General features: G+C 38.6%; 1 protein-coding gene across 1 annotated transcript in view; it reads right to left on the bottom strand.

Annotated features, from left to right (window-relative positions):
* The window catches only part of ryr3 (ryanodine receptor 3), a gene marked incomplete at its 5' end in the record, with an annotated part of 93,962 nt that overhangs the window by 6,978 nt on the left and 60,210 nt on the right, over positions 1-26,774 (bottom strand). Inside the window, 45 exons of the mRNA XM_035679141.1 lie at positions 278-364; positions 517-679; positions 750-802; positions 918-2,203; positions 2,356-2,437; positions 3,063-3,167; positions 3,285-3,413; positions 3,498-3,586; positions 3,740-3,820; positions 5,676-5,749; positions 5,841-5,917; positions 6,101-6,180; positions 6,666-6,765; positions 6,955-7,011; positions 7,111-7,189; positions 9,887-9,999; positions 11,058-11,154; positions 12,317-12,429; positions 12,704-12,838; positions 12,950-13,009; positions 13,274-13,441; positions 15,650-15,742; positions 15,854-15,941; positions 16,120-16,265; positions 16,605-16,699; positions 17,870-18,068; positions 18,725-18,843; positions 18,968-19,098; positions 19,933-20,014; positions 20,543-20,781; positions 20,884-20,944; positions 21,033-21,082; positions 21,306-21,427; positions 21,532-21,599; positions 21,713-21,828; positions 22,170-22,293; positions 22,433-22,508; positions 22,684-22,746; positions 23,212-23,355; positions 24,057-24,146; positions 24,394-24,472; positions 24,679-24,842; positions 25,444-25,584; positions 25,899-25,989; positions 26,418-26,667. Of these exons, the coding sequence (XP_035535034.1) occupies positions 278-364; positions 517-679; positions 750-802; positions 918-2,203; positions 2,356-2,437; positions 3,063-3,167; positions 3,285-3,413; positions 3,498-3,586; positions 3,740-3,820; positions 5,676-5,749; positions 5,841-5,917; positions 6,101-6,180; positions 6,666-6,765; positions 6,955-7,011; positions 7,111-7,189; positions 9,887-9,999; positions 11,058-11,154; positions 12,317-12,429; positions 12,704-12,838; positions 12,950-13,009; positions 13,274-13,441; positions 15,650-15,742; positions 15,854-15,941; positions 16,120-16,265; positions 16,605-16,699; positions 17,870-18,068; positions 18,725-18,843; positions 18,968-19,098; positions 19,933-20,014; positions 20,543-20,781; positions 20,884-20,944; positions 21,033-21,082; positions 21,306-21,427; positions 21,532-21,599; positions 21,713-21,828; positions 22,170-22,293; positions 22,433-22,508; positions 22,684-22,746; positions 23,212-23,355; positions 24,057-24,146; positions 24,394-24,472; positions 24,679-24,842; positions 25,444-25,584; positions 25,899-25,989; positions 26,418-26,667 (6,059 nt within the window). The remainder of the gene's footprint in view (positions 1-277; positions 365-516; positions 680-749; positions 803-917; positions 2,204-2,355; positions 2,438-3,062; positions 3,168-3,284; positions 3,414-3,497; positions 3,587-3,739; positions 3,821-5,675; positions 5,750-5,840; positions 5,918-6,100; positions 6,181-6,665; positions 6,766-6,954; positions 7,012-7,110; positions 7,190-9,886; positions 10,000-11,057; positions 11,155-12,316; positions 12,430-12,703; positions 12,839-12,949; positions 13,010-13,273; positions 13,442-15,649; positions 15,743-15,853; positions 15,942-16,119; positions 16,266-16,604; positions 16,700-17,869; positions 18,069-18,724; positions 18,844-18,967; positions 19,099-19,932; positions 20,015-20,542; positions 20,782-20,883; positions 20,945-21,032; positions 21,083-21,305; positions 21,428-21,531; positions 21,600-21,712; positions 21,829-22,169; positions 22,294-22,432; positions 22,509-22,683; positions 22,747-23,211; positions 23,356-24,056; positions 24,147-24,393; positions 24,473-24,678; positions 24,843-25,443; positions 25,585-25,898; positions 25,990-26,417; positions 26,668-26,774) is intronic.

Below are 26,774 nucleotides of genomic sequence, written 5' to 3'. Positions count from 1 at the left end.
GTGTGTGAATGTGTATCAATGAGTTAGTTTTTGTTCGATGGGCTTTGCCATCACTGAATCAATGTGTGTGAAAGGCCAAATGTGGCATGTAGTGTAAAAGCGCTTTGAGTGGTTGGAAGACTAGAAAGGCGAAGTACAGGTCCATTTACCATTTACCAAATTCCTAATATTAAAATAACAATAGTAGACGAACACGCATTACTTTGTATTATTGTTTCAAATTGGAACTTTTGGTAAAATTTGCACTACATTTGGATAGAAACTTGACTTTAGTTACCTTGTAGAAGAGAAGAATGAAGTTGATGGCAAAACATACAAACAGGGCCAGGAAACGGAGGTTGTAGAAGTTACGAGCCAGGTAGTTCTGTAAGGAAACAAATGTTTAATTCAACTGCTGACTGCTTTGCAATTGCCTGTCTTTATTTTGGAAACAATTTACAAAACAAGGAATGAGTATTATACCAAAACAAAAATGAAGAAAAAGACAGTATAAAACTACTTAAAAGAAGGGCTCACCAGCATCTTGGTCCGATAGACATCCAGCAGAGCAAAGATACTCGACATGAAAGCAGGCGACGCCTCTTTAGGCTGACTTGATTTGGTCTTGGGCTTCTCCTCCACCACTGGCTCCTTAGCCTGCTCCTCCTTTGGCTTATCCTCTTTCTCCTGGTTCTCTGTGCTGTATTCAAAACAGTTCATTTTATTTTGTATGATGATAATTCATTTTCCTCTCACTTAATTTTACTCACTCTGCTTTCTCTGGTTCGCTCTCTGGGGTTTCAACAGGCTTGGCAGCAGCTTTCTGCAAGAAGAGTGCATTTTCATGAGCTGAGAGACCGAAAGGAAGTGATAATGATATATAAAGGGATTAAAATCATTAATCACACAGATAAAGTTATTGAATTTTGACTGCGAACCTTCTTTTGATCAGTAGTGGAGGTCTCTGCACTCAACTCAGAAACATCACCCAGGCCCAGCTCCACATGTTTACCTCCTTCTTTCTTGGGCATTGTCAGCATCTCCAACATCATATCAACCTCTGCTATGTCACCTGTTGGTGTCATGGCTATATCTAGGCTTCCTGATGACTCGATAGCCTCCACTTTCTCTCCTTCAACCGCATCTCCATGGATACCAAACTGAGTTGGGTCAGGCATGTTTCCGAGGATGTCTGTCACCTTTATGTTCTTGGCTCCCTCAACCAGGCCACCGCCAAACATGGAGGACCAGATGACGTGGAAGAACCCAAATATGAGGCCATAGATTCCCTTGAAGAAGCCAGTGAAAAGCATCCAGAAGAAGGAGAAAAAGCCTGTGATAATCTCCTTGATGCTTAGCTTTTTGATTTTTTTGAACTGCTTGCGTACGTTTTTAACAGAAAACTTTTGGCGGACATTGCTGATCTTCTTCTTGACTGAGCGGCATGCAGTGGTGAAGGCTGAGGCAGACTCCAGGGCACCCTCTTCCTCTCCACCCAGCTCCTCCAGGATACTGTGCCCATCTTCTTCGTCCTCCTCCTCTGGTTGTTCAACCACATCTGGCTCAGAGATCTGTGAAGCTAGCTGCATTTCAAAAATGGTGTCCTCACAGAAATTCACAAACATCTCCATCTTCTCGCTTTCTCCACCCTCGTTGACCACATCAAAGATGAACTGACGTTTGGACTCTTTGACCTGGGGCTTCTCCCACTGCTCGCGGCTCGACTCACTGATCTCAAAGTACACCCTCTCGATTCGCTTTGCACTGCCCATGATTTCAATACGACCCAGATAAGGCTCAAAGTAGCTAAGGACACTCTCTGCCAAGTCTAAGAAGGTGGCGAGTCTGGAATCGTGTGGCATGTGTTCAGACAGGTTGGTCAGCAACACTGCTACGTTGAAGCCAATGTCTTTGGCTGGTTCATGGAATCGTTCTACAAACTCCTTGTAATTGAACATGTCATTCTCATCGGCCTCTGCACAAGAGAGCAGGAATTCAATCTCAGACTGGCTGTACTGCTTCTGGCTCTCCATTGACTTTTGGAACTCCTTCTTTGAAATAATGCCTTTAAACTCAGGATCATACTCTTTGAAATTGTCAGAGGTTGTCAGGTCCTTCAGTTTGAGGAACATATCAAAGAACTTGAGGATCATCTCCACATTGTTAGAAGACTCCACCAGGGTATCAACCATCTGCTTTCCAATTGTTCCGTTCACCACATTACCTAGGGATGGAGCACATGCATTTAAGTAATTATACAGAAACATAATACAGACATGTGCAACATGACTTTTAAACAGTACAGGCATGTACTAGAACTGTGTCTGTGCCATTTTTCATTGTATCTGACACTGATTGACAGCTTCAGGCTCTTACCCTCTAGCAGAGACAGCAACATGACAACCATGTCCTTCTGTAAATCCATCAGCTCCTTCAACAGCTCAATCTGACTGGCATCCTACAAAAAGAGTCTTTCTGTTAAAGGTTTGCTATGGAGGAGTTTTCACAACACAAGAACACAAAGTTGTTTAAACTCCAAATGTGTTCTAATGCCAAGATCATCATTGAAAATAGGTTAATAAAAGTTCTGTAAAATGTATCAAATTACCAACCTATTGCAGTTTTATGTGTCATAAAGTTCTATGTTTTTTACATAGTGGTTCCCACCCTATGGGAAAGGACCCATCAAAGGATACCAAGATAAGGAAGAAAATAGCATTTTCCTTGTGAATACTGAATATTTTTACCTTTTCAGGCCTCTAAAATCCTTAAAATGAAACAATACTTAGTTGAACTGCTTTCAGCTATTATCCACACTGTGATGAGGGGTCACAAGTAGATTTGTAAACTATGAGATAAATAAATTAGGTAAATGAGGATAGTTGTAGTGAATTATGGGAATTATGGTTATTAAATGATAAATATAATTCATAAAGATTTTAACCCACACACTGTGTTGCAGTCTTTGTGGGTTATTAATTAATGTACTTCAGGACATGAGATTTACGAGCCTCTCAAGCTGAACTCCTTTTTATTGGTTAAAAGATGTTTTACAAGTAGACAAATTATAGGATTTATTGTACCTGAGACAGCTTCATCTGCATGTTGGCAAATACATGCAGGAAGCCCACAACTGCATCCCACAGTCTGCTGTGAGCTAAACTCTGCTGGTTCCCAATACACGGGCCCTGAAGGAAAGAGATATGATGAGAACAAGAAAAAAAGACATCATGAAATAGCTGATGAAAGTAATTTGAGTCTACATTGTGGATTTAACAGTGTTTAATGAAGGATTAGCTTCTTACCTGAATATACTCAGTCAGTGAGTTAAATATCTGCTTGGCAACAGATAACGCTTTGGAGAAGTTGACTTTTCCAGTCTCATCAATGACATCTTTGCCAGAGTAGTACCAGTAGAAGTCACTGATAGATTCCTAAAGAGCAGGATCACATTAGTGGGCAATGACAATGGTAGTGTGTGTGTACATTTTGTGGTTTTATATTTGTGCTTTACACACCTGAAGGCGGAGCAGATAGTCCACAGTGCTGATAATGATGTTGACTGTGGTTGTGTTTCCAGTTTGGGTTCTCAGGAAGTTCTGGAAATCTGACAAAAAAATATTGTTTTAATTATTTTCCTCATCCTCATTATCTTCTTTCCTCCTCTAATGATTCACTCGCCTTCATGTAGCTGTGCACCCACAGCTTATGCAAACAAAACTAGCTTATCAACGAAAACACACATTGAGTACAACCTTACCTCCATTGTGGCCCTCACACAGAAGTTGCAAAAACCGGAACAGATCTTTAGTAAACTCATCATTCTGTAGCACCTTGGAACCTTAGAAAAAGAGACATCTTGGTGACTACAACTGTGACCCTATACAATGTAATTTATGTATTTATTTACTCAACATAAGGAGGTCTAATAATATGTGAAACTCCCCTCAGAAGCAATTAACATGAGGCAAGCAGGATAGGTTTCATGTTTAAAAAGTCCAGGGCCTTTAGATTGCAGGTTGAAAACTGAATCCAAAGTGCTTTTATGTAAAAATGCTCTTACATTAACAACAGTGAAACACTAGGACATTTCCATAAGCTGGGGGAAGCCTGATAACTTTCACATGCAGACCGGATTTGGCCTGATGAAGGGTGTCATTTCAGAAAAAAAGCAGCGAACGGACATGGTTACATAATTCACTTTTAAAACCAGATAATCTAGTCAACACAACTAAACAAAATGGGCAAAATACATTTCTGTAAGCAGATAAATCCATGTGAAAGTTAGACATCTGTATGGAAACCAGCTTTGTGAAATAGGCCCCAAGTACAAAGCAAGACAAAGCTTTGCTTAGGCTGTGGAAGAGACCACAAACCTTTAGTCAAACCCTTGAGAGGTGGCACTGATAGCCTTAGAACGACAGAGTGGAGCATCAGTAATAGGATTTGCATTAGTAAATGTTATCATGAAGGGAATGGGAACAAATATCACACAAAAGGACAGGCAATGGATTCTGTAGATCCACTTTCTGTGAACATTACCAGTTTGCATGCACAGTGTGTTCCTATAGACATCTGGGGAGGGGAGAGGTTGGGTACCAAATAAAGCAGGGAGTATGAACCACAGATATGAAGGAGACATTCAGGGTGAAAGCATAGCCATATCAGGATGATCTAAATTTGCTATTTACCCCGCTGAGTGTGGACTGCCATCGATGGGTTTTTAAAATGACAGGAAGGAGACAAACAATACACGAAGACATAAGCAAAAAGAGAGGACATTGAGTTAAAATACGAAGAGATATGAATATTTTGGCTTCGAGTGAAAAACAAAGTCATGCAGTTAAAAAGAATTGTTTTAGACGGGAGAAATCATAGGCCTGGGTTGTGTCTATGTTGCATCTAACAAGATGAGTACCAAATAAGAATTAAGTCATGGTAAAAATTCATTACAGTAACGGAGACACGAGTAGTAACAGTGAATTGTTAAACACAGAACTCAGTGGAAATGTTTAGCAGAGGACTGAATGATGAAAAGACGGACATGTGAAAAGCGTCAAGTGGAGAGTGTTTGTGTTGAACGTCGGAGAGGGGCGGAGGTTTTAATGCTGGACCATGTCCTCTAAGACAAGATTTGTGCTATTAACAGCCACTCACAGACCACTGCTCTGAAATAGATGGCAGGATATATACCTACCTACCTCTATATCATCACAAAGGTTAACAGAAAGTGGGTTCACACTTTAAATTCTCACATATTAACTGTCCCAGTTAAGCTCATACCTGCTTTTTTTTTTTACTGCAAAAGAAGACATTAAAAACACCACACTGACGACTTCAGTGACTTCAAGACTGTAGCGCAAGCAGCAAACTACTTGTAAAATCAAAATTCACATTGATCACAATGTAATTTTGATTATTTCATCTACAAGGGCCAGACAGCAACTACATATTAGGGACTACCTCTTATTAACAGCTCTGAATAGACACTGAGGTTATAAAGTTGTCATGGTTCAGCATTAGCTTGAAGTGAAGGAAAGGGGATTTTATGTTGTGTTTGTAATCAACAGGTGCTTCAACAGTGGGGATCTACTGTACTTCAAGAGAAAACCTATGCAATGTGGTGCTTAGAAGACTAAGGAAGGGAAAACAGGTATAATATCAAACCGTTGATCTAATAAGAAATATTTACTTACTTGAACCTTCCTCTGTCACCATGCCAAGTCCTTCTGCTTTGTTCTGCCTTTCAAATGCATTCAAGTCCAATACACTAGGGAAAGAAACTCTAAAGTCAAATACAAGCACTTGATGTTTAAACAGAAGTTGCTTTTTGCGGTATAGATGGTCCATCAGTACAGTACCTGCAGGACTGCATCAGTCCTGAGAGACTCTTGAAAAAGCCTGCATCTCTTTTCTCTTTCAGGTAATCAAGCATTTTCTGGGATAAGAGAGGAGACAGACATCAAACATCCTACTGTCCAAACAAAATGCTACTGAGGTGAAGTCTCTGAACTTACTGTATGGATATATGTTGATGAATGGACAGAAAAATAATAATAATGATGCAGTAAATAGGACAAATAGATGAACATAGTTGAATATTTGAGCTGTATAATCTGACCTGCTGAACTTGCACATTGCCTCCATTTAGAATGGAGATACCCAGTTTGAGGGTGCATGTCACCATGGGGCCCAGTCGACCTGATAAAAATGAAATAATTTAGGATAAATGTAGGACAGAAGCAGGTTTGACTGATAATAAAGGCTACATTCCTGCAGCAGATCAGACAGCTTCTGTAAAAGCTTTTTATGTGTCATGAGACCATTTTACTGCAAAGAAGTATTCATTCATTCAGTTTTATTCTAGTCAAAACTCTTAAAGACCTCATATTGAGCTAAGACTCATGAATTAAAGAAAAATTAAACAACTTCCACCACAAAAGAGTTTAAAGCAGAGGTATCCAACACATATTATTAGTAGGTGGGGCTTCAGATAAATTAAGGCCATCAAAGTTGCAAAATTATAAAATATCTTTTTATGTGGCCCTCCATGTCTGTTTTTGAGCTGTCACATAAAAGGCCACTATCAGACCGTCAGTGCTTGTAAAACAGAAAAAAAGAATATTAATAATAAAAAAATATAATTTCCAAATTGTTGAGTAGTGAAAAGATCAGCTCACGGTTACCTTTACTGGCGCTGATCATCTGCAGCACCATCTCAGCGGCCCCACGGGCGTGCAGCCTCGCCTGCTGATACAGGATCTTCTGCTTTTCCATCTCTTTTTCCTGAGGCGCAACACACGCACAAACAGAGCAGTCATCATCAACATGCTTTTTATTGTACCTGTTCTGAATTTGTAAAGGTAACAGGTATATTTTGCTTTGGTATACAGTAAGCTAAAAGTTATTGCAAAAGGAACATTATGATAATGGTCTGGAAGAGAATTTGTTAAGAGTATCGGAATGAGATTGCACCTCAAAAGTCTTTTCTTTCCCTTCCTCCTCTTCTTCCTCCTCATCCTCTGCACAGCTCTGAAGACACAAAGGTCAACAGTCAAAGCTCTTTTTTCATGTTAACATAAGTCTTACCAGAATTATTTATATATAAAAATAAGTAATAAAGAACACTACCTTTGCCATCATGTCTGCATACGCAATATACAAAGGATCTTCCTTTAAGTCTTTTTTTCCTATCGTTACTATATAATATCTGAATAACTAACAGCTTATCCATATTTTTGATTTGTCCAACATCTTATCTATCTATCACTTCCAAATACATCTCTCTCACTTTTACCCAATCCAATTCTCTTTTAACACTACAACATCCAACTTTTTTTCATTAAAATAATTAAGTATTTGTAAATCTAGCTTTTCTTTTAATTTTGCTTTTACGACATTTTCACTAGTAACCACACTTCAGTAATGATTTATATTATGTATTAACAAAAGTAACTACATTTCATAATGAATCAAACATTTCATGAATTATCTATATCTAATTTATCACGTGTACACAAAATATATTAGTTAAAAACAGAAAATCTACATTATCTTATCTTCATACATTTCCTTTTAACCAGATTTATACTATTCATAGAGAGTCCACAGGATATCTTTATCAGAATCCATGCCTTTAATTGCATCCACACATCTTCTGTTTAGTCACATTTAAAAATTCTAGGATCTTCTTAAAGATGCTTATTCTTATGCTAAATTATCAAATCCTATAGCGTTTAGTATTAAAATTATTCCTTCTTCTCCAAATCGAAAATACAAAAACATACTTTCTTCCTGTAGACTCACATAAAGCATGCTAAATACTCATCTCACATATAACTTTTATATTTTACATTCAGATCTTCTCTATGCGACACCCAGTCACGATCATTGGTCTGGATTCATACCACACTCAAAATGTATATCTACTGAAACTCATACTCATATATCCGCCGAGACCATAGATCATTCAAACACTCCATTCAAATCCCTTTCTTCTCACTCTCTCTCTCCATGCGTCACACAAAATCAATAAAACACACGGAGGCAGAATGCGCGCCCGACCCGGAAGCGGGCGACGGACAGGGTCGGCAACCCTGGCCGAGGGTGCGTAGTAACTGCAACAGCTGTTGTTTTATTGGTTTTGTTTTCTTATTTTGTCGTTGTTAGTTGTTTTTCTCTTCTTATTTGTTTCTTTTTGATTTTTTTGTTTGTATCATATTTTTTGTTTTGTCATAGTCACTTGTCATTTTTTTTTTTTGTGTTATTTTTCTTTTTTTGTTTGTTTTTTTCTATTTGGTTCTTTTTTTTTTTCTCTGTCACGTGTTCTTAGTTTTTGTACTGGTTTGTTTTGTTTTTCCTTATGTCATGTTCTTTCTTTGTCACTTTAACTTTTTGTTGTGCTTGCCGAGTGTCTCGTGACTCTTTTTTTGGCCACATGTTCATGTGTGCTGCATGATTCGCTTTCAAAATGAGATTTTTTTCTATATATCGTGTATTTCTTTCTTGGTCCCTTTTATTTTATATTTTTTTTTTACAGCGGACTGAAAATGAGGCACAGGTCAATTTTCCATGGTCGTGTGATTCAACTGGGCTAACAAGTATCCTATAAATGTACCTACTATGTGGCAATTTATTTTCCATGTGCAAACAACTTAAATACGACATCTCATAATAAATGAAATGAAATAACTAAATCTCCACTAAACCATTTTATACACGCTGCGCTGAAATTAAGGTTGCCTGTTGTTCCGCAGCGGACAATAGAAAACCGATCTCCTGGGAAACAAAAAATTACAGTGTCTGGGATAATTCCTGAGACAGTAGAGAATATGCCACGGTATATATATCATTTTTAACTGGTTTGCGTGATTCGAATTAAAGAATATTGAAAGTTGCACTGGCACCTGAGCTCTAACAACTAATGTAAACACGCAAAGCCTTCACACCACAAAATATCTTAGAGAGACCACCAGTGTTGCCAACTGGCCAGCTTTCTTTTCAGACCCTCTTAAGTCTTTTTTTTTTTTTAAAGTGGACAAATTTAGCAAGTTATTTCCAGACCAACCAGGAGAAGAAATATATAGATATTAGATAAATATATTAAAAGAATTAAATTAAAATATATCTGGCAATTGTAAATTGATTCCCATGCACACGCTGCTCAGGGAGTAATTGCCAGTCTTCTGCAGCAAGCTGCAGCGGGTCTTTTTCTTCTACTTCTTGGTGGCCATGCACAGGCCAGTCAGTAGTCTTCTCTCACAAAATGCCTACAAATGTCCCTGTAGTGAATGTTGCCCATCATTTGGCCTGAATTTTATAAATAATGCTTCAAAGTTATGTGATGTAAATTTCCATTTACTATTACTGTTTTAACCAGATCAGCAAACAAATTTTGCGTTTAACAACTGCATTTTGCACCAGCATGCTTTATTGATCAAACACGTTAGAAGTAATCAGGAAACAGTAACTGAACAATGAACTTTGGAAATAATTATGAAAAGTGATTGTGCCCATAGGGGGCATTTTGAATTTTTTTATTCAGATATAAGTGCAGGGAAACAACTTAGCAGGAATTCTGGTGGCGGACCAGAGTCTTAAACCTACATTCATTATGTTTCAATTGGGGACAATGTCTGTTTATGTCTGGCGACCAGATTGGAAGTATAGGTTTGAGGCAGGTTGAGGGACACTGAGGAAAAAAAAAGCCTAATTTTCAAACTCTGCCATCACAGCATATTAAGTCAATTAGATACCTGAGGATACAACAGATTAAATGGGAAACACTATGTCACTGACATTAAAAAGAACATATTTTCACCTCCTAAACCTTTGTCGGACAAAAAGAAAGAAATGCATGCTCACTGTAACAGCGCCTCACTCATGTTCAGTGATTTAACTCTCTCACCTTCTCTCTGTCAGAGCGTTGTGGCTGAAGTGGAGAATAAGTTGGTGGAGAGGGTCTGGCTGGATCTCAGCCACCTCCTCTTCCTCCTCCTCCACAATTTTCATCGGGGTTTTCTGCAGGAATCCACAGGTGTGAATAGTTAGCTCTGCCCAAGTCTCTTCTGATCACTAATCATCTCTCTCATGAAACATCATCCTACAGTTTCAACTCATCAACATTTTCTTCTTGACAAACTCACTGACAATTGTGCCCATTCACACATTTGTGAAAAACTCTGAAATGAGTCACATTCAACTAGCACTGGCATGCACATGAGTTTCTGTCATGTCCTGGTGATCAGTGGAAAGGACAGGAAGAGGAAAGTTAAGAATGGATGATGAATAGCGTTGGAACCAGTTTTCAAATACATGCATATTACAGCAAACAGATGCAAGCAGTAAGCAATTTGGTGATATGACTTTGAACGTGAAGAATGATCCTGAAGGTACAGGAGCCTGACAAAGAGGGACTACCACAGCTACACAAATCTCCAGGAGTCCAAACTAATCTGACAGATTTGTAGAATAAAACTGATGATAAAAATAATCTTCTCTAACAAGAACAGTGACTTTTGAGCAACTGTATGTAAGGCTGTACTTTAAACGTATGTAATGGCACAGTTTTAGTGTCTTGATGAATTTGCTGCACATCTGAATACAAAGATCTAATATGAAATGTGGTCTTCACATGACTACGCGAGCATGCCACTGACGTCACGGCCACAGAACGTACTGTAACGTCACCTTCACACTCACACTACAGACTTACAGAGTACAGCGAAAAGACAACTGATGGGTTGGATCCAGATCTGACAGCCAAACAGCTAGTGACTCCTACTTCTTACCACTGCTGTCAGAAAGGCATAGCCTGCTTTTCTAGTGCTGTGAGCGCCGGAGCTGGCCCTGTGTCTCCTGAGTTGGTCATGCAGCCTCTGACCCCTGACGGATCTCTGTTTGAAGGGTTTTGCACGCCTAGAGCGGGGGCCCCTGGGTGCTTTGGGCGAGGTCCCCACCCGGGTGCGCTCCCAAGGCTCGACAGGCGCGTGGCTAAAGAAGCATTCGGCAGACAGGACTGGCTGAGGGGTGCCAACGCAGGGCACATGGGGCAAGGGCAAGGCGAGCCCAGTACTTACTGCCAGATCCTGAACTAGCTTCTCCTCAAAGGAGTACTCCTCTGCCTCTATCCAAAGTCTCTGATAGGCCGGGATGAAGAAGTTGATAGCGCGATGCCTGGGGAGGGGGGAGGTGAGGGGAGGTGGGGAGGAATGGAGAGGAGTGGGGAGGGAGGTACAGTGGCATTAGGGCGGGTTCTGGTGAGTTTTTGGAGGAGACAGGAAGGAGAGATGTAGGGGGAGGAAGGGGTTACAGGAAGTGCATTTCAGGCAGGGTGGTGATTGGTCAATGTGGGACCCACTGGCTCTTCTGACTGGTCACGTTTGGTCTCTAAAATAACTGCAGTTACTTCCATCAGGTTGTAAAATTCATTAGAGGAGCATGCACACTTTAGGGGAGATATGCAGTTTTCCAACAAATCGGTAGATCTGCCAAAACAACTTATTTTCTTGCAATTTTTAGATGTACATCTCATATTTTTCTTAACAAAGATGCACAGATGTGTTGTAAAGCTGCACAACCTTTGGTAAAATGTCAGATGAAAAACAAATCTTTAAATCATCATAAGAGCAAGCAAAGTAACATGAAACAACTTTTATACTGTGAATTACTGTAACCAAGCATACTTTTGTAAACCAGTTAGCCAACTAATGTCAAAGTCAAAATTGTATTCAATAGATTTCTTTCTTTCTGTCTTTCTTCTTCTTTCCTTTCTTCATTCCTTCCTTCAGGGTACACCTGAAATGAGACAAAGGCCTGCAGCTTGCAGTGTTTTCACTTTCCAAATAAGTTTGTTTCAGTCAATTCTTGGGCTCATTCTAGCTGACCAATCAGAATCAACAGTGCAGAAACAATTGGTTGCTAGGCAGAGATCGGTCCACAGCCTGGTGGATGAAGGGGGGGTTGAACAGATGAAGCATTCGCCCCGTAGTTTCACTTTACCGTCAGCAGGGAGAACAGGCGGTCAAAGCTGGAGGCTTTGAATGCCCTTTCCAGCCAAACCTCCCGATAGCCATTCAGGAAGTAATTATTATTTTTGTAACTGAGGGAGGATGAGGTAGTGTTATGCAGGAAAACAACACAGAGGAGAGAATGTCATTAGGGAGGTGAAGAGGGCTTCACATGGGCACACAATCAAGAAAAAAAATGCCTCATCCCCCCCACGATTACTTGGTGATTGCTTGTTATTTTACAGTTAGATCAATATCTCATGTCAATATTGAATTAATGACATTGTACATCAGTTACTACAAGTGTGCCAGGTGTAAAAGAGACTCACCTGGGTAGATTGTAGAGTGGAGCCATGCGGAAACAAGCCACCACAGCACGCTTACGCTGTTTAGACAGCAGCTTATGCCACACACACTTCTTATTTCTCAGAGGCTGCTCCACCTGACAGACAAGGAATGACAAATGCAAAGTAGAGAACGACTGACTAATTACAATAAAGATGTTATGTGTAGTATTTACTCTAGATAATAGTAATATAGATTGAGCTATGGGAAACTGTGATGACAATCCAAGCTGTTACTTCAGCTTCACAAAGTAACTCTTCAAATTGTTTATTCTGTCTGACCAACAGTCTCAGACCCAACAAATAATACATTTAAAATTATATAAAACACAACAAATCCTTAGGTTTGAAGATGAAACTATGTGTTTTTACCTGATCCAGGTGGAACACAGCAGCAGAGATGCTCTGCACTCGATCCACTGTGTGTTCTGGGTTTTCAGGTTCCTCACTCTTCACCACCACGTCCTTGTACAGGTTCAGCTGCCACTGGACCGCTGGGTCATCAGACTACAACACAATAACAATGAAATCAATAAATATAGTAGCCTCGTACTAAACAGTAGTACTACTTCAATATTATTTGCTAAAAAATTTAAACCATGCAGAACGTCATCTTACCTTGTCCTGGAGATGGAGATTCTGACGCAAGTGCTCCTTTACCTCATCATCTGTGTCTTTCTATGAGGGGAAAGGGCATTCATGACAAAACACATAAAGCCACCACAATGGACTACACTTCCAACAAGAATCATATAAGTGAATCAAATATAAAAAAACTTGAGGCTGAAGGACAGTGTATTAAGAGAGAGAGTACATGTTGTACCTCCTGCATAGAAAAACACTAAAAACACTAAATATATCATGATCAATATTTAGTTAGTTAGTATTCAAGTGGTCTAAAAATCGTAGGTTTTGTACCCGGTCCTGTTTTTGTCAGCTTACCAGACTGTAGCGTATCTTGGCGAGGGAGATGAGCTCTTGGTCTCCTGGAGTGCACATGTTGAGGCCGATGGGCAACATCTTCTTTAGGGCAGCTACAATCAGAGAGGTCTGGATGGAGTAGTACTCGCCTCTACGGCGCTTGTGTTTCCTCTCCTGGTCTCCTCCGGACTACAGAGAGAAAGGAGACGAGCTTACTCTATGAAGGTTTAAGGTACTCTAAACCTAAATGACATCTTTATACATATCTTTTACAATTCTTTTTCTTTTTTCTTAAGAATTATTTTTATTCTTGCCTTGTAACTTAATCCTATTTTATTGTCCTTCAAGCACAAATGTTAGCAGGTTGTGGAATATCCTCCCCATTATATCCTGTATAGTATGTGTTTTTCTTTTATTCAATCTATTTAAACTTAACTTTTGCTGATCCAACTATGGTTTCTCCTTCATATAACAGCCCTTCAAGACAGGGTTGTAAAACTGCCTCAGAAAATCAGAAATGTCAGAGGACAGTTAAATTCTTTCTATTGATATTCTATGATCATAGGGATTTATCATGTTCTTTTTTCACCCCATATGCAATTTTTTGATTTTGTGTCCCATCAAATAATTATGAAAATATAAGTTTTAAATTACATGTTCTATCACTGTTCTATGTATATATGCACTTACAAACGTGATTTATTTAACATTATTAACTAATGATGAAATAAGATATTTGCTAACTAACTGGAGGTTATGAATATAACCAATGTTCCCTGAGGGAGGGAAATGAGGTACAACACATAAGTATGGGGATTGAGAAAGGGAATATAGAAAGGGAACTTTATAGCACTCAAATCAAATGCAGCCACAAAATCTGAGAACCAATCTAATGACTGTTCTTGTCAGGGCACAAAATGTGTGTTTCACCTTCAAACCATTGATTATGATAAATCACAGACTCTGGGAAACAAATTGCTTCAATATAAATCAGTTAAAAAGCACATTCCTCCTGGATTAAGAGCTGAAAGGTTTTTCTCCACTGTGAGCAATCGTGTCAAAACACTCAAAGAGTGCAAATAAATAAACTGACTGGCGCTGCCAAAACAAATAAACAACAAACTCTCACAGTGACAGCGAGTGGAGCCGCTGGACCAAACTGTCAACATCCAGATATATAACCTGACTTTATGACGACAAATATCCACATGAAATGTCATGTGTCGTAAACCCCCGGTGTTGAGGTGAAATTAAGAGGTGTGAACTATACAGTTGATTTGTAGAACATATCACATCTACATATTCAGTGGGTTCAGCATGTCAGGAGATCTATTAAAAACACAGGAAAAGTGCTTATAAAGACTTTTCCTTTCACTGCCAATGAAATACAGTAGCAAGAGCCTGAGCACAAGGGGATCCGTCAGTAAAAGAATTTAGGCTGTGCTTTTTCAAAGTGCTGACATAGTGAAGGGGAGAGCAGGAGAGGAGATAAGTCCAAATTAAACCCAGAGAGAACGAAGATGTACTCTGCTCCCTCTACTGGGTTCATTACAACAGGACAGATGTCTTACAGAATGAAGAGGTCGATTTAAAAAAAAAAAACAAGAGTTATTCTTGGAAGGCCTGTGCGCCACCTTTACTGAGTAAATGTTATCTACAACAAGATTTCAAATAAAAACTTAGGATTTTTACTGTCTGATAACTCTGACCATTAGATCAATACTAATAACTTGAGGCCAATTCTTGGCCAGGTAACAATATTTCATTCTACAAAGCTCAATTTCTGACCTATATGAAGCAAACCGGAGATTTGTCATTGCTGATTACTTAGCCCTTTTCATTTAACAGATTTCTTTAATATTTTACAGGATACAGCTGGTCTTTTTCAATTTTTTTTTCTTCAGGAATCCGAACAACAAATCCCACAAAACCACCAATGTGTCAGTCAATCCCTCTATACTTTTGGACTCTCCTGACATTTGTGGTGCTCAGCTTCAAGGATATTCAATCCCACTGAAATTGTAATTGTTTTTTTTTTTAAAGTTATTTCTTTGGCCTTTTCATGTCTTTATTGGATAGAGACAGCTGAAGATCGACAGGAAAGGTGGGTAGAGAGAGAGGGGATGACACGATGAACCCGGGCCGCTGCAGCAACTCAGTATGGGTCGCCAGCTCTACCGACTGAGCTAACCGGGAGCCCCAAGTTGTAATTGTTTAAAAATGGCAATACTATTTAGTAGGATCTATTCATTGTTGATTTTGGTATTTTCATAGGTTTTGTTGACAAGAGAAATAGTGAATATCACCAGACCTATACTTTAATCATGTCATCAGCAATATCTCAAATTTAGCTATTTTGTATTCATCTATATCATGCATAATATCCATTATATTTACCTTGGACATCTTCGTCTTTCCCTCTCCAGTCAGAAAGCCCAAATTGTTGATCTCATTCTGAACCACAAAGTTTTGTTCTTCACGCTTAAAGTTCTGGATTTAGCGAACAAAGAAAAGATGATAATCAGGAAAGACATCCTCTTAGTACCCTGGTATCAAATATCATATTGTGAGAGGACTACTAGACTTAATGGTGAGACTTACATGGGACTTGCACCAGAGGATGAAGATCTCAGCCACCATCCTGAAGAGCTCAGTGGAGTCTGCATCTGGCTCCTTCAACCACCTGGATCTGGAATAGACAGCGAAATGAATCAGGGACATTAAGTTGCATAACATCTATGGAGTAATAGTGGATAGTAAATAATTAAAAATATAAGTTGATAAAGCTAAAAATACAAGAAAATGCTTCTGGAAATCCAAATCTCCTTAAAGATCTTGAAATAAAAACGAATATTTTTATGTTGTACCTGCTGTTGTCCACATAACGGATGAGCATGGGGTAGAAAGCATAAAGGTCTCTGCAGAGCACAGCAAACTCATCCAGGATGAGCAGCTCGGCCTCCTGGTTGTCACCTTTACTGTCAGCCTTCAGCAGCTCTTCTTCAGCCACAACCTACATTAGCAGCACATCAACAACTCATCTCCGGCAATCAATTCATTAGTATTAAGGTACTCACAAACAAACACTTCCGATTCAGTGGCAAAAATCTCCTCCCTGCGTCCCCTCTTAGTAAGTGACGGGGTATTTTGACACTCAATAGGTGAAGTGAATGAGCATAATGTTCTTGGACTAGCTCCTCTGACTACTGACAGCTCCATATTTACAGTACAGGTTCAGTAGCTTAAGGTGGGGTCAGCAAAAAAATCTTTATACTTTAAACCACAGGTACCACTGAGCAGTCGATAAAATGTGCTGCTATACTACCACGTACAGTATATTTTACGCTCTCACCTTCACTGTCTTCTTCTTCAGTTTTTCCAGTGTGGGCAGGAAGTGGGTTCTCAGCAGATCTGCTCCAGCCTTAGAGATGATTGGCTGAGAGTAGACTGGAGACAGAGACAATGGGAAACTGATGCTGTCAAGAATTAGACACATTTTTGGAAGGATCGGCGCTTCAAGTTTTGAGGACACAGAGATCAAAATCATTCCTCTGTCCCTGAAGATTACTGGCTCTGGTGACAACTGTCACAACTGTCAAACTATATTTAGCGCTTAGTTTTAGAACAACTACAAGTTTTTAAGTTGGATCAGCAATTTGACTTTTTACCCTTGTCTCTCAAAATACAGTAATACAAAAAACAGGAAATATTAGTTAAAGAATAGATCAATAATAATAAATACATAATGTCCTTGTTTGTAAATGTGTTAAAGTAAAATAGTCAAATGTGGTTTAAAAAGTCAGACAGTGCTTCAGGCTATTTGCCCCCACAGCAGCCAATTATGTGATCTGGCCTTTTCTGAACTCCCACTGAGGAATGTGCACTAAAAATGCAAATGTTCAACAAAAATCAAATGGTCCCCACATGGGTTTCCTAATTTAAAACAGTTTTGTTGTTTGTTTGTTACTGAATTGTGACCTTAAATTTGACTCTTTCCTTGTTTATTGATGTTTTTCAAAAGAGAAGAGGGATAAAGTTTCTAACTCTACTGAGACAAACTTACATCATCTAATGCAGTGGTTCATAAACTTTTTTCATTAATGTACGCCCTTTGAAATATCTTTTTTTTATCCAAGAAACTTGTGACCAGCACAAAACAAAGAGGTACAATATAGTACTGCTCCAGTGTCAGATTTTTTTAAGGACACTTATATGTGTCATTTGAAATGTATTGAATCCATCACATCTTTTTGATAAGCTGTACTTTGACAATTTGACAATTGTAATTAAATTTGAATTGAAAATAGGAATACTGAATATCACTTACATTTGTTTACATATATTGTATTATCTTGAGAATTATTATCATCATTATTATTATTAGGGCTAATACCATCTGCAGTACTCAAAAGTACCACTAGGGGTACGCGTACCCCGATTTAAGAAATATACTGATCTAATTAAATGTAAATGCATATTACTGTGAAACAATTAATTTGGAATATTCCCTGATATTTCCCAAATACACCAAAGAAGCCGGGAAAAAAAGCAATCGGACCAGTGGGAAACCCTTTCGAATCCTATTTATTCTTTCTCAGCATTGAGCCTGGCACTTACCTGCAATCCTCTTCATCCAGGGGGCGTCATCGATGCCAAGGTTATTGTTGAGGATCCTGAGGATGTTTCCCAGGATGACGCTGAGGTGTTCAGAGGTCACCATAGTGCAGCAATGGGTACCTTCAGGTGAGTTCTCCGGACCTTTCTCCCACCAGTAGGACAGATAGTTACACAGCATGGGAAGGATCACCTCAATGACCTGCAGGAGACAGGCGAAGGTGAAATGTCCATGAGGAACTGATCAATGTGTTGTGTTTGGGACCAAAGGTTCTGAGCCACATTAATCCAAGAATATAAGCAATAGCTTCTAATAATGATTAATAATGAGGTCACAAAATATGTTTTACTTCTGTTATGCACATGTCGAGCTTGCAACACACACAGATATTGTTTAATTACACCCTTACACTTAGCTTGGCGTAATTTAAAGACTTCGAAAGTTTTTTATTTTTACTTTATGTGAACAAATAATTGTGTCTCTAAACTGTTTAAAGCTGTTAATACAAAATTTTTAAATAAAGGATATTACTACAAAATGTTTATCATTTTATATTAGATTATAAAATAATATTCAGCACTCACTGCAAAATTAATTCTATTCTTCTTTATGTTTTTAAAAAAAACTTGTAATAAACAAAGTAAATAAAGCATTCATTAAAGCCTTTAAAAGTAAGTCAAAATTGATGGAGCAGAGGCTGAGATATCCTGACTTACAGTACCTCATATAAACACTGGATGCTACTTTCCTACATAAGATGCAACTCAATAGTAACACAAGTAGTGTTGTTGTGGCACAAAATGCCCCCAAACTGCAGCTGTTTATATACAATCAAATATCCCATCAGCCCTTCAGACCTGTGGCATGTCACTGTAGCGAGCACCAGACTCTGAGACATCGTTGACATCTTTAAGCAGTCTGTCAAGACGAGGCATCTCTGGACACATCTCCTCCACTGTGTCAGGCATACTGAGAACTGGAAAAGAAAAACACCAAAGGCAACATTTTAAAAGATGAATTTCATAGAAATATTTCAAGAAACTTAAAAGCATATACACAGCAATGTCAAAATTAAAATAAGGATCAGTTGGGACACTCACTGGCTCTCTCTCGGGGGGTCTTGGTGTTGAAGACAGACAGCGGGTTGTAGGCGTTTAGGTCAGGCTCCAGGAACGCGACAGGAATTGCCCCCACCAGGATCGCCAGGCTCTCCCCAAGCGCTGGAAGATGCCTGCAGATCAACATGTAAATTCATACAGTGTAACAGAAAGACAGAAAAAAAGCAAAAAGGACAGTACACAAAGAATAAATTGTAAGTTTTGTGTTTGCAAAGAGTTCTGTGATCCCAGGTACATACTGTTGGTGACCAAATATTTTGGGTTACTGTACTGGACATATTTCTCTCAGTTCAAAGAGCCTTCACTGAGCACCACATAGTATTAGAATTAATTAAGACCAGATATCTAAGGTATGGCTGTGGTCAAACTTTTTTACTGGTTATTTTACAGCTTGAGAGTCATTTCAAGGTGAGAAACTATCTTTTCCACAACAGTTTCAGGAGGTTTTATTGGTGTGTAACAGTCAGTCAGGGAATAATACAACAGAATCATGGTTTTAATTAAGAACATTTCACAGCACAAAGTGTTTCTGTTGTGTTCTCTCCCCCTGGGCCATGAATTGTTTTTTTCATTTAATAGATTTTCATAGAATATAATCGTTATCTTGTCTGGCCAAAGTCCAAACATCTGTTTTTCATTTTCCATACTATGTCACAAAAAATGTGGCATACATATAGTACATTTATAATAAGATTAGATGAGGTACCATAAATCGTCCTGAATGCACTGGTCACTAAAATAGAGTTAATCAAAAAGCTGAGCAGACATATCCTAATTAACAGTAATCTGGTTTATGAATTGCTATTTCACAGTTCCTTGATACCGATTGTCATGATCATAGAAATTATAGCAAGGATGCTTAAACTTAAAGATCAAATATACAGTACTGTTCATTTGTAGAACCAAAAGCCATTTTACATCCTGCTGCATGGTTTAAGACAAATTACCTCTCCACAAAGACATTCTTTCCTGTTCCCAGAGAGTACAAACAGGTCAGGATTCGGTAGCAGGACAGCTGCACATCATTCACTGGAACCAACAAAAACATTCATCAAGCACACATACAGCAAACTTGTACTTATGTAAAACTTAAAAATGACACAGTGAACTATAATCTTTTAAAATGGTGGCATGTCTCTATTGTGTAAATGTAGAAACTATGCATAATGGGCATGTGAAGACTGGGTGTTTATAAAAGACCATTTGTTATGAGTTTCAGTTGGGGACAATGTAGTGGTAGGTTAATTGATCACCCCATCTCCTTTGCTTTGTGGCATTTATTTGTATTCCATTTTATTTTCCTCTGGGAAACTATGTAGTGTGACCATTGTGTACGTTTTTATTTAATAATATATAGCTGAGAAACCTATTGTCAGTTTTGTGTTTGTACATATTGTACATATTTATAATATGTATATCCATTTATTACACTCTCCCTGGTGACAAAATCTGCTGTTACTTGTTTATTGTATCTGTTATATATGGTTTTTTTATTCAAAAAGAAATACAAATAAAGTTTTTAATAAAAAGTAATGGTGGGTATGGAAACAAACTCACACAGCAGGTCCACTTCAAACTCATATGTCTTGATGTGTTCAAACAGGGCAGTGAGGATGGGCAGCAGCGCCACAGTCACATAGTTGATGCTCTGGGTGACGCTCTTCATCTGGGCACGGGACTGCATGAACTTCCCCAGTTTTAGCATCTCCAGAAGCTTATCCAGGTCCTCTGATGCGTTCTCAAAGAAAGCTCGAAACCCGGCTTTGACCAGCTCTGAGCCTGACTTCATGACCGTTCTGAGAGAAGGGAGGGAACACAAGGGCTTATGTGCATACAACAAAACTAGATTGTCTACTTGATGGATCATGATGCATATACAGACAGCGATTCATGCTTACCTGGTGTCGAGTGAGTGAGTGAGGATGTGCAGACAGCTCACCATCATTGCAGAGTCACTTCCTGTAAGAGAAACATTTACTGTACATGTGGAACAAGATTCAGAGCAAAGAGGCACACGAGCATACAGACAAGGCAATGCAAACCTTACCAAACAGAGAAATCCTGTGTCTGACAAGAGCTGCCAGCTTACAGAACAGGCTGGAAAAGGAAAAAGGTAAGAACAGAATTGAACAAAAAGCTTCAGAGAGGACAAAGAAGAGCTGAAAAAAAGGAAAGTAAGCAAGGAAATAAGAAAAGGTCTGATGCAAATATGAAAGAGAAAGTCTGCACTCTTCTCTGAGATAAAAGGAGGTAACCTACATATGGCAAAAATAACCTGACAATTGAAAAAATGATTACACAGATTGCTTCTGCACAGTACCTGGTGACCATCTCCTTCTCTTTGTTGGAGGCACAGCCACAGCTGCTAAAGTTCTTGCTGGGCGTGGACAGGAAGTAGAGACAGTGGTTCTTTAACGTTTGATCTATCAGAGGAAGCAAGACCTGGAGAGAAGAAATGCAGCTATGAGACTAATACTTAGTAAGTAAAGTAAACTCATCAATATTTCAGCGGTTCATTTGCAAGAAGATTTAAAGGATTTCCAGACCTTGGCAAAGAACTTGATTTCCTGGTCATGAGGTGATTTGTCTGTCTTCCCACTAGTGGCCATGGCCTCTGGATTAACAACAATATTCAGTGGCAAGGTCAGTGTCATGGAAGAGTTCTGAATCCAAGTAAAACAACTGTTAGTGCTCATTGTACCTGTGTTCAAAATGCCCCACACTCACCAAGATGAGCGATGAACTCCTGGGCAGAGTCGACATACTTCAGCAGCCTTTTGAGGAATTTGTAGGTGAAACGCTTCTCTATGGATGATGAGTCCTGCTCCATGTCCTTCAGACCTCTGTTAGATAAATGCATCACAAATTACATAAAATACTTTTTTTTTTACCATCACTTAACCAAAAGCAAAGTCTCTTAATATAAAGAAAAAGTCCTGTATTCATAGTAGTGCTAATTAGGATTTAAACTAGAATAACTTTAATTAGGAACAGTCTATTAGTCAGGTGAAATCACTGCGAATGTGGGGAAATATTGTCATTACAAAGATGAAATTGATGGTTAAGTTTGGCCTAAAGCAAAAGCTAAAGTTTTAAAACTGCTTTGAGCTGTTGTGACATAATGATTATAACTTTTTTACTTATTTCTTCAATGAAAGATAAATTGGATAGAGAGGAGGTTAACCTTGTGATAACATAGCCACTGATCTGCAGAAACTTGAAAAGCTCCTGGGCCTTCTCTCTGTCTCTGTACTTCTCTTTAGCTGTCAGGGTGTCATAGGGAACCAGCAGCGCATGGCTCCCTCCTCCTGGTAAGTCAAATCAAATTAAAAAATACTTTCAAATGCATTTTACAGAAATCATCAAGTGAGAATTACTTATTAATTATTAGTAATGAATCATCCCATGATGAGGTGAAGTGCATTTCAAAACTGCACATTGACACACCTTTGCTAACAAATTCAGTTTTCTTCTTCTTGGCCCAGATGTTGTGGTAATTTTCTGCAACCACCTCCACCATTCCCTGCAGATACGGTAAAGATGCAAGTTTCATCAATTCTGAACTTTAATGTTTATACGAAAAACTTCTACTGTCTTTCTTCTGAGATTATAGCATTATGTAACAACTTATTATAAAAATGAATGTATTATTATTATTAATTATATAACAATTAAAAAAAGTTGAATAAAAAACAAACCTGTAACTCTCTAGACAAAGTGACATTGTGCAAGTCCATTGGAGCAGGACTGAATCCATTAACCTACAAAGTCAGAAAGACAATACAAACACAAAACCATATTTTACCATTAAAAACAATAAATGCAACAGTTACTTTTACAGTAACTTCAAACTGCAGCAGCTACTTCTTAGTCTCAGACAAAATTCAGACTTTACAGTATTCATGTTGCCTAATAACTTTAATGATAACTAAGGGTGAAAATTTGTATTTCTATGATAAATGAAGCAAGATGTTGTGATACCATTATTAATATAAGAGATTAGCTTTGTTGCTTTGTGTGTAATATTCTTGCAGGACAAGGGAGTGGTCCTCCCATTTAATCTTTTAATGGGGCCCTACTATAAATTATCTCAGCTAAACGGTGCAAAAACGCAACACCTGAGGCTACTTAACACATAGGATGAAGGCAACTTTTAAAAAATAGAGTCTTCTTGATTGATTAAAAGTATTATCACAATAAGGGGATCATACATCAGAACGTTCTACCTGAGACTCAGAGATCTTTCGTTGTTTTTCGCTCTCTCGTTGTTGGAACATGGCTTCTCCCTCCTTGGTCCTCTCAATGTTCCAGCCCATAGCGAGCATGCTCTTCAGTGACTCCCTCACAGGCCAGCGGTACGTTTCTCTCTCCTACAAATTGAACATGCAAAAAGGTCCCTACTAGTTCAACTCAGGTGAAAATCTTTATACAAGTCAGACAAACACATCTGATCGGAAATTAAACAACTTTATTAATAATCTAAAAGGATGTTAATTTTTGGGTTCTTTTCCTATTGGTGTGTTAGTAAAAACATTTATATTGCCTTTCTTAGATTTAGGTAAGGCAAGCAAAAAATATTTAATAATTTATTTTTGACCAGTTTTCTTCCTTTCAAGTTGGTAAACATTCATTTGTGTCTGAAAAAACACTGGACACTGACTTTGCAACCAACACAGCTATTTCTGTAAAAAAAAAAATAAAAAAAAAAGGGCATCAGCTGGTGCAGAGCAAACCAAAGTAAACCAGACAACAAAAATATGTTCCAGGGCACACAAGGATAGAGTGAACTAAATGTTTTGCATGTTGCTTCATCTGATTTGCTCGAATCTCAAGGAGTGTAATTGATGAAGCAACATGCGAAATGCGTAGTTAGCGTCTTTTTGTTTTGTTTTTAATTTAATAAAATAGTGTCTATCCTACTATCCTGGTGTGACACAACAGCTTTGCTACTGAGGAAACTAATCTACCTGTAAAAGCTGAAAAATTTAAGTTGTTTGATAAAACGTGAGCAGTTACGAGAAAGCTTGCTTCTCCTCAAGCAGCAGCTGTGTGTGTATCAGTGTGCATGTACCTTCTCACTCAGCGCTTTGTAAGTCTTCAGCAGTGGATGGGTTTTGGCCTGTTCATCCATACTGTCTCCATGTTTCCAGCCTGCTGACACCTGCAACCACAGTTTATTGTAGGCCATGTAGTATACTAGATTTCAGGTATACAAACTCTACTTAAAAGTAGTATAAATATTATACTGTCAGTACTTGCTGGCCAGGCATGTTATTATACCAGACGATGTAGAATCAAATGTAAATACATTTTTTCTCAGCGGGGTACTGAGCCCTCCACATGCATCTATTTTATATTAAATGTAAGGACGAGGGAGGAAAACAGTGAAAAAACAGCGAGGGACTAACCTTCTCTGAGGACCACTTGTCATGTGAATGCTCTGCATATTTGTTGGCAATGTACTCAAGTTTTTCAGGAAGGGAGATACTAGAAAGGGAAAATGAGAAAATGTTTATGTTATTTCAAAGTAAATATTACTTATAAAAGCTTAGTTTTAATTTGTAAATCAAGGCTCCACAGAAACACACAGATTTTAATTAAATGGCTGTTTTCAAACAAAAGCTAATATTTGTAATTATCTTAAATCTTAGATCTTAAAAAATCTGGACAGGTAAAATTTTCAAACCACTCACTTGGCAGTGTTGATTGGTTTGGGATCAAAGTTGCCCTGTGCATCCACTGACACCTGTTTCTCCAGTGTTGCTCCAAGGCTGGCGTCCACAAAGTCTGGAGGTAGGGCTCCAGCAATGGCACACAGGCATGACTTGGCCATTTTGAAAAGTTCAGCATCATACTTCTACAGAGAAGACAAAAAGGAGGGTTACAAACTGGCTTTCACACTATTTTCTCTGTAATGAGGACTCGTCAGCTATTAGATGGACAGACTGAAAAGTCAGGGAAAGAAAAAGAGAAGGAGGAAACATGAAAGACACAGAGCTGGAAGTCTACACCCAGCCAGGGCCTGTCACAAACTGATAAATGATTCATCTGGTTTGGTTTTGCCTCAGCTGCACTGCTCACAAGCACTTTATTGAGCTTTCACTTCACTACCTCTGACTACCAAGAACTTAACTCTCTTATGAGAGCCACACTTAAGAAAATTCTCTGAAAACAGAATATAAAAAAAACACAACAGCAAACAGAGGAAAGCTTTATGAAAGCAAACACTACTAGACTAATGCTTATTTTTTTATGAAACAGAGGGATTTGAGGAAAATATAGCCTTGTCTCCTGACACTTCTGATTTATTCTGAGAGACAGAAAATGAGAAAAAGAACAGATAAAAGTGAATACAGAGAGGTATTACAGCTTTCCAAAATCATAAATAATATATTGGTCCACGCACAGTCTCAGTTTATCTTGAAGAATATTCTACATAACATGGTTACTGGTGGTACCTTATGAGAAAGGGAGTCAAAGATTCCCCAGAAGAGTTTCTTGGTTAGGAGGAGCTCCTCATCGGAGGCTATGCCAAAGCTGCCCATACCAGAAGGCAGGCAGTAGTACTTCCAGTTCTGCTCATAGTGGTTTTTCAGAAGCTAGAAATCAGAGATACAAGAAAACAATTTCAGTTTTAGCTTATTAAATATTATTGCCCATTAATGACCAGTCAGTAAGGTTTTATACTGTTTCATAGCACAAAATTAACATTATACTGTATACAGAGTCAAATACATGATGCCTAATGTCACCTTAAGGTTAAGAAAGACTTGTAGGAGGAAACAGTTGTACTTCTCAGCAAGTGAGGATGAAAAATGGGTGGTGAAAATGCGTCTGATTGCAAGTTATAATTATCCCATAACTCTTTCGACTATTAAATCAAGCATAGTAACAAGGAACTCCAGTGTCTCACCCGGAGAGGTATCTTGCAGTATTCAGTGAGCATGGGAACATCGAACACCAGCCGTCTGAGCAGCTGCTGCATCATGGAGGGACGCAGATGCCTGTGAAATTTAAAAATTACATTATTTAAAGTGTGCAGGATTCAGTGGCATTTAACAGTGAAGTTGCAGATTACAATCATTTGAATACAGCTCAATCTACCAAGTAGGAGCGACTACTACAACTTATTCTAAGATAATGAAAATACATTATTCTCATTTTCAGATGATTATACACTAATGAAAACAACCTATGAATATAAATATAATATAATATAATCTTACACACTGGACCTTTAATATTCTGTATTTAATGTCATTGTTTCCTGCAGTTTGGGGTTTGCGGTGAACATACCTACCAAAGTGAAACAGAGGGCTGTGTTACACTAAAGCCTGAGACAAACTGTTTGATAAATAACATCCTTAAATCTCCAGCTCCCCTTTAATATTTTTCACTCAGCTGAGTCTGAACAAAACTCGTCTGGCCTTACTTGCAGATAGCCAGCAGACACTCCTCGATGGCGTCCCTTTGGGCTTTGGTGAGTGAGCGGCCTTTGGACAGCCGATAGATGGTGTGCAATAAGGAGTCAATCAGCTGTACGTAGTGCTCTGTGCCAGCAAAGAGAGTGGCACAGCGGGTCAGCAGAGGCAGCAGGGCCGAGCCAATGTACCTGTTCATGGCCAATGCCGTCTCAGTGGTGCTCAACACCTCCTGTGCAACAGAGAACAAACAATATTCAACTTCAGTTTATTTAAAATGCACATCAAAGCAAGAAAAACAACAACAATAAACACACAACATCACACGTAAAAATACACACACACTCACACAAAGGTAATAGTGTTAA

The sequence above is a fragment of the Morone saxatilis genome, unplaced genomic scaffold (assembly GCF_004916995.1).
Source record: "Morone saxatilis isolate NCDOM2014 unplaced genomic scaffold, NCSU_SB_2.0 Contig7, whole genome shotgun sequence".
Classification (NCBI taxonomy): Eukaryota; Metazoa; Chordata; class Actinopteri; family Moronidae; genus Morone; species Morone saxatilis.
The sequence above is the reverse complement of the archived record's forward strand: the minus strand, read 5'-3'. Positions and strand labels throughout refer to the sequence as shown.